At 69.0% G+C, this 6,662-nt stretch overlaps 2 protein-coding genes across 2 annotated transcripts in view; one reads left to right on the forward strand and one right to left on the reverse strand.

Moving 5' to 3' along the window:
• Window positions 1-77: 77 nt before the first annotated feature.
• Window positions 78-2,201, forward strand: H696_04578 (hypothetical protein; the record flags this gene model as incomplete). Its single annotated transcript, XM_009498460.1, has 6 exons — window positions 78-225; window positions 340-587; window positions 684-865; window positions 1,009-1,079; window positions 1,283-1,731; window positions 1,770-2,201. The coding sequence occupies 6 exons, from the start codon at window positions 78-80 to the stop codon at window positions 2,199-2,201; spliced, it is 1,530 nt and encodes a 509-aa protein (XP_009496735.1).
• Window positions 2,202-2,343: 142 nt separating this feature from the next.
• The window catches only part of H696_04579 (hypothetical protein), a gene marked incomplete at its 5' end in the record, with an annotated part of 5,903 nt that continues 1,584 nt past the window's right edge, over window positions 2,344-6,662 (reverse strand). The window contains 7 exons of the mRNA XM_009498461.1: window positions 2,344-3,388; window positions 3,565-3,678; window positions 3,819-4,791; window positions 4,937-5,193; window positions 5,310-5,724; window positions 5,825-6,155; window positions 6,283-6,652. Of these exons, the coding sequence (XP_009496736.1) occupies window positions 2,412-3,388; window positions 3,565-3,678; window positions 3,819-4,791; window positions 4,937-5,193; window positions 5,310-5,724; window positions 5,825-6,155; window positions 6,283-6,652 (3,437 nt within the window). The 3' untranslated portion in view covers window positions 2,344-2,411. The remainder of the gene's footprint in view (window positions 3,389-3,564; window positions 3,679-3,818; window positions 4,792-4,936; window positions 5,194-5,309; window positions 5,725-5,824; window positions 6,156-6,282; window positions 6,653-6,662) is intronic.

A 6,662-nucleotide genomic window follows, 5' to 3' on the forward strand; every position in this document is an offset into this window, starting at 1 on the left:
CCCCCCCCGGCGTTGCGTGTCTGCCCCTCCATCTTGTTGTTCTATTCGAGAGCGTCTGTCTGCCCCTGGCCCGCCCCATGGGCAGCCCGCGCCTGAGCCCGACCCGCCAAGATGGCCCATCGTCGAACGCGGCAGATCGCGCCATGGCGTCGGCGGACTCCTGCCCCATCTGCCTCGCGGCGTCCATCCCCGAATGGCGACTATGCCGAGCCCTCCCCTGTAAACGTGCGTGTGTCTCCTGCTCAGTTGACAAGGCTGGAGTCCGTCCCACTCACCCCCCCCCCCCCTCATCCCGGCTGTCTGCTCACGCGCCCCGGCCGCGGTATGTCGTGGTATCAGACGAATTTTGCGTCCTCTGTCTGGCCCGGTGGGCGACATCCAGCGCGCTGCGCCTCGGTCGGCCGGCTACCTGCCCCCTGTGTGTGGTTCCCCTGCAGGGGGGCTTGGTGTCGGCCTACTGGGAGGACACGATTTCCAGCATGCAGGCCGACTCACCTGCCGGTTGGGCGGAGCTCCTGATGTCGATTATGCCGATGGATGGCCGGCCACCGCGAGGCTTCGTCTCCGGCCGCCATGGCACCGTGCAGGTACGGGGGCCCTTGACTCCGCCCCATGTTGCCAGCCACCGATGTTCCCACTTCTCACGGTCAAACCTCCCTTGGCCTCTTTGGACCTGGGTGCAGATTTCCTTTGCCGCTCGGCCCGCGACCGCGCCTGCGCCGGTGCCCGGGCCCGGGCCGGGCCGTCAGGTCCGCGCCTCGGACCCTGGGGATGAAGAGTTGGATGATGACCTGGCTTGGCTATCGATATCAGCCTCGTCCGAGGAGGCGTCTGCTTTCTCGGCCCGAGCCCTGGCCTTCCGGCGGTGCGTCATCCCGCTCGCTCGAACGTGTTTCTTCCTCCCCCCGCCCTCCCCATGGCTGTACATTGACCCCCTTCGCCTCCTTTTTATGTCCGCCGCCTCCGGCGCCTTGTCCCTTTCCTGGCCGGTGTCCTGTCTGCCGAAAGGCGCATCTATGAGGAGTGCCTCCGTCCGCTCCATGTGCCGCATCATGCCCGGAATCGCTTCCGGACCCTGAGTGCGTTCCCATGCTTTGCCACTGTTGCCTGCTTCCTTTTCCAACCCTCACCACGCGCGAATCCGCGGCGCCTTCTCCTGTCCGCCCTCCGTCCCGTCGCCGCATAAACACACACACACACACACACACACACACACACACACACACACACACACACACACACACGAAAACGCATACTCACACGTAAAAACGCATACACGTAGCCGCCCAGCAGCTGCAGGGGTCCACGGCACTGGCCACCATGCGACGCCTTCGCCCTTGGATCGAGCGCGACCTGCTGGCCAGCCTGCCGTTTCCCTTTCCCCCGGCAAGCCGGCTTCCCGATCCGCCGGGCTCACTGCCAGCCCCTTCGGATCGGCGCATTTGCTATGCCCCGGTGTTGGCCTATGTGACCTTCGACTCGCCCGGCGGCCGGCCCCACCGAGCGGATCACTTTGCGCGAATTGGCCCGGAGAGCGTGGTTGGGCGCATTTCGCGCGCCCGGCGTAGCCTAATTGTCCACACCCGCAGCGTGGTGGAGTCCCTCATTTTGGCCGGCGGCGGGGTGGACATCGAGGCCATGGCCGACGCCCTGGTGCCCTTCTTCATTCGTGACCAGCCGGCCCCCGGGGATGGGGCGCCGCTGCCGGGGGGCATATCAGCCCGGAATTGCGTGCGCTCGTGCGTGCCGAGCGGGCAGCCGCCCTCCAGGCCGCCCGCGACACGGCGCACCGTTTCTCCTGGGAGCTTGCCCGCTTCGCCGAGGCGGCCAGCTGGTCCCTCAGCGCCTATGATCGCCACGGGCCGGGCTACATCATGGCCGTCAGTGGCCACGCTTCGGAGGGCCCTCGGCCGGGGGCCCCGGCTCCGGAGGGCACCGAGTACTCGCATGCCAACGGCCATGCCTGGCTCCTGGCCACCGGGATGTATGCCGCGCGGGTGCCGCACATGCTGCTGGCCGATCTCGACCCGATGGGCGGCCGGTCGGAGGGGCGGTCATTTGCTCGGCACCGGGCGGGATCGGGCTCTCGGTCCCGGGGCCGCCGGCGATCGCGCTCCCGGTCCCGGTCCCGGTCCCGGTCCCGGTCGCGATCGGGCTCTCGCCGGCGGTCGCAGCGCCATCGAATGCGCGTTCACAAATAGACAAGCCACTCCGTTCTTTCCCCCTTCCCATCCATTCACCTGAGCGGAGGCGCCTTCCAAATGGGCACCGTGCCGGCCACGGAAAGCAGCAGCGGCAGCAGCAGCGGCAGCAGCAGCAACGGTGGCAACAGACATAGCGGCGTGGGATTGTTCAACAACGTCTATTCCGGACACGCGTGCGGCGATAGGCGCGCCGGCGGAGATGGCCCCTCAGGGCAGGGCCTCGGATGGAGGCGCGAGGCCTGCCTCACTCATCAGGCGCAACACCCGCTGGACGTCGGGATCCGTTTCATCCAGCTCAGGTGGCGGACTCGTCCCCGGCCCGAAGGACGCGGCGAAGGTCTCCATCAGTGCCCGAGGCGCATGGGCTAGGCCCAGCGAATCGTCCAAGCCCAGCTGTTCCAAAGTCTCAGCCGGCTGGAAGCTGGCCATGGCCATCTCAATGGCCCGGCACCAGCGCTCCCGTTCAAGTTCCGACTCGGCCGAGAAGAGATACCCAAACTGGGCATCGGCCGCCCAGTCCGAGCTGGCCGTCGGCCGGCCGGCCGCCGACAGGGTGGCCAGCAGCGAGGGCGAAGTGGGCGGCGGAGTCCCAGCCGCGGGCGATCCCGCACCGAAGGACCCACCGAGCCCGGGGCTGCTGGACGGGGCATTGCTGGAGAAGAGACGCGACCAGGACCGCGGAGCCGGGATGTCCGTGGCCCCGGCAACCTTGGCGGCCGGCTCGGCCGGGGGAGGCGCCGCCCCGGCACTCGAGTCCATGATCAGCCCCTGGGGCGTGAAGTTCGGGCAGCGAATGGTGAAGCGCTCCGGCCGGCCACCTGGCTGCTGGCGTTCCACCAAGAACCCCGGGCCCAGGATGAGCAGCCCGCGCGGCGGCGAGTCGGCCGCGCAGTCCGAATTGAAGTATAACAGGCACCGGCCAACCAGGACCACCAGGCGTCGGCGCCAAAGGCGCGTGTGGCGCGTTTGCTTTCGGAGGATGCTACGTGCCCGTGCCTGCGGGTGGGACAGCATGGTCAGCAGATTGAGATTCGACACGCCGAGGAGCTTTCGCGCCACCTCCTGCGGGGGGATGCTCCGTTCCAGGACAACGACCAGCGACAGCAGTCGGGACACATGGGCCTCGTGCTGCTGCCGGTACGCCCGGGCGAAGCCCCCAAGCAGCCGGCCGAAGTCCAGCGCGGCTGTCACACAAGGCCACCCGGTGGAGTGCGGTCAGTATAAGTGCCTCGGGGAACGGGGAAGCGGGGGGACCAAAGACGAGGCGGGCGCCAGGGAGGGAGGGGACGGGGGGAGGGGGGGGGGAGGCGGGGCCGAAGGCAGGACATTGGAGGAGATAAGGGGAGGGCCGAGGACGCACAAAGCTTGCCGGCCAACGCAGGCCAAAGGGCCGAAAGTGGCTCGAGCAGGCGCCGAAGTTCCTCATTGAGCAGGGTGTCCTGTGAGGAGGTCTCGATGCCGGAGTCCACGAAGACTGCCGGGCCGGGCAAATGGCAAGGTCAGTGTCGGTGACAGGAAAAGTGCAGAGCGTCCACACGCACGTGCGCGCGCGCACGTGTGTGCGTGTGTGCGTGTGTATGCGCGGGGCGGGGAAAGGAAGGGGAGATGTCGCACTTGGCGAGCGCAGCGCAGCAGCAACGGCATCCCCGTCGCTCTGGGCATGCAGGCTTTGCGGCAGCATGGCCGCCCCGCTGACCTGGTCCGCCGCCGGGGTGGCTGACGACAGGCGCAGCATGTCCCACGAACGATCGGTGTCGTCGGGGAAGGTGGAGTATGTACTTAGGTGGCTGGTCACGGAACAAATGGAAGACACCTCGGAAAGATCGGAGTGGCTGTCCGGATCGAGATGCCCATCAGCGGCATCCTCTCCGGTATTCATGGGCCGCTCCTCCCGCGAAAGGGGGTCCTCCAATTCCGAGATCCGGACAGGCTCGGGCAGGGGTTCGGACTCGGGCTCAGGCTCAGGCTCGGGCGATGGGCAAGGGGTGCTGTCTGCCTCTGGGGCGGGCTCATCCGGCGGAGTGGGGCTGCCTGCCGGAACCGCCGCCGCCGCCGCCGCCGCCGCAGCCGCCAGCGTCTTGGTGAGCAAAGAGACCGGCTCCGAGGTGCCGGCCGGTGGAGGGGTCTCCACAGCAGTGGGCAGGTCCTCCTCAAGCAGGAGGGGGCCCGGGCCCAGAGGCAACTTCTCCAGCAGCGGAGCCTGAGCAGCAAGCAGAGCGCAGCGTGTCCGTGCCATCTGGGCCAGGGCCATGCCAAGGGCCGCGTCCCGGGCGCCCAGCTCACCGGCAAGACGCTTGATCTCCAAGTTGGCAGCCTCAGCCTCCAGGGTGGCCGCCTCGGCGGCCTGAGCCGCCTCCTCGGCCAGGACGATGGCCTCGCCAAGGTCCTGCTGTGCCTGGCTCAGGGCGGCCGCCTGCAGGAGGAAGTGCTCGCGCAGGGTGGCCTGCTCGGACTGGATGCGCGCGTGGAGCTCCCTCAGGCGCTCCGACTCGAGGGCGTCGCGACCGGCCGTGGCCGCCAGCGCGCCATACTGCATCAGCAGCCGGTCCATGGAGGCACGGATGTCCTCGCAGTAGGGGCATTCCGTCTGCCGGGCGGGGCGTCCCAAGTGGCCAGAAAAAGCCGGAGGACAGGTGTCAGCTGGCGCGACGGGCCCGGTGCCTTCAGAAAGGACAAAGGGGAGGAGGGGGGGGGGGGGAGGAGGCGAGGCGAGGCGCAGAGAGGGGACATACCAGGGGGACCTCCTCGCCGATGTCCAGCAGCTCGGCCGGGCCGTCGGCTTCCAGGAAGTCAAATGCATCGAAGTCATGCCCCCGGCCGGGTTCGCTCTCATCCGACAAGGGGGGCGATGAGGCCGAGGAGGATGAGCCGGTGGACGAGAGGGCATGCTCCAGGAGGGACTCCGTGACCAGGAGGTCGGCCCCGACCCCGACGGGCAAAGTATCTTCCAGGTCGTCGAGATTATCCTGCAGAACCACCTGGAAGTAGTCTGCTGCGGCCGGTGTCAGCGAGAGGTGAGGCGGCAGGCGAAGGAAGCAAGGGCACGGGCAGGGATGAGGGCCGGCAGCGGGACCGGAACACCAACGGCGGACTCCCTAGACACACCTTCCATGTCGTCTTCCGGGTCGCACAGCAGCGAGCCGAGCGACCGGACCGCAGTCAACTCGGACCACCCGGCGAAGCGGTCCATGTCGAAAGTGGGCCACGTCCGGTCCGACAGGCGGATCTTGCGGGCCGAGTTGTCCGACCCCAGGACCCACAGCAGCTGCGAGCCCACGAAGCACACCCCGAGCGCCCGCCACCGGGCCCCGGGTGGCAAATCCACCAGGTGATCCCGCATCAGGCCCGGGGCTTGGAGACTGCCGGCCGGGGCGAAATCCCCCGGGGTCCGGTGCGCCGACCACACCCGGATGGTCCGGTCCTGCGGGCCGATGGAGTACACCGAGTCCGAGCCGGGCCGGTGGTGGAGGCCGCCCACGCGGCCCACATGGCCGCGCAGAACCGCCAAAACAGACAGCGTCTGCAGCGATGGCGCCAGGTGAGCACGGGCCGGCTGGGCAGGGCCAACAAAGGGCACGAAGCCCGGGCAGGGAGGGAGCCGGGCGGGAGGAAGCACGCACCTTGACATCGAGGATGACGATGGATCCGGAGGACAGACCGGCCCAGATGGTTCCGAGTGTGGAAGCCGCAGGGCCGGCGGGCTGTGTGTCAGCCTCGGCCCCGGGCCCAGTGTCAAGATCCGAGGGCTTGACCGCCGGCACGTAGCACAGCGAGTGAACCGCACAGCGTAGCGGGATGGACACGGTCAGCGATCGCGAGTGCGTTGGCTCCAGCATGAAGGAGGCATCCGATCCGAGGGAGGGGGCCGGGTCGGCTGATGACCCCTTCACCAGGGCCACCGGCGTGACGGAGGACAAGGAGGGCAGCCACACGCGGATGGTTCCGTCATCGCTGGTTGCAGGGACCGGGTGCGGGTGAAAGGGTTAGCATGGGCGAGCCGCATGGGGCGCGTCGGGAGGAACTCCCCCGCCAGGGGCAGGGGGGGGGGGGGGGGGGGGGGGGGGGCGCGCAAGCGAACCTGCCACTCCAGCAAGACCCATTGGATTGAGCCACCGCCACGCAGCGAACCCAGCTCCGGTGGCCGGCCAGGGCGCGCAGGGGCCGGGGCGGCGGCCGGGTGGCCGGGGCCGTCCGTCGGGCTCCACCCATCACGGGGGAGGAGAGCCCCGAGGAAGAGGCGGACGAGGCGCCGGAGGCGGAGCGCGAGGGCGTGGAAGGGGGCCCGGAGTCCGGGCCATCGAGCGCAGTCGGCGGCGAGGATGCCAACAACAGCAGCAAGGGGTCCCCGCCATGGTCGCCATCAGCTCCAGGCCCGTCGTCAGGATCCTCCGGACCGAGGCCGAGCACGGTGTTCGGGCACCAGGCGCGCGTGGTGAAGTCCACCGACACTGGGGGGGG

The sequence above is a fragment of the Fonticula alba genome (genome assembly GCF_000388065.1).
Source record: "Fonticula alba strain ATCC 38817 unplaced genomic scaffold supercont2.7, whole genome shotgun sequence".
Lineage (NCBI taxonomy): Eukaryota > Rotosphaerida > Fonticulaceae > Fonticula > Fonticula alba.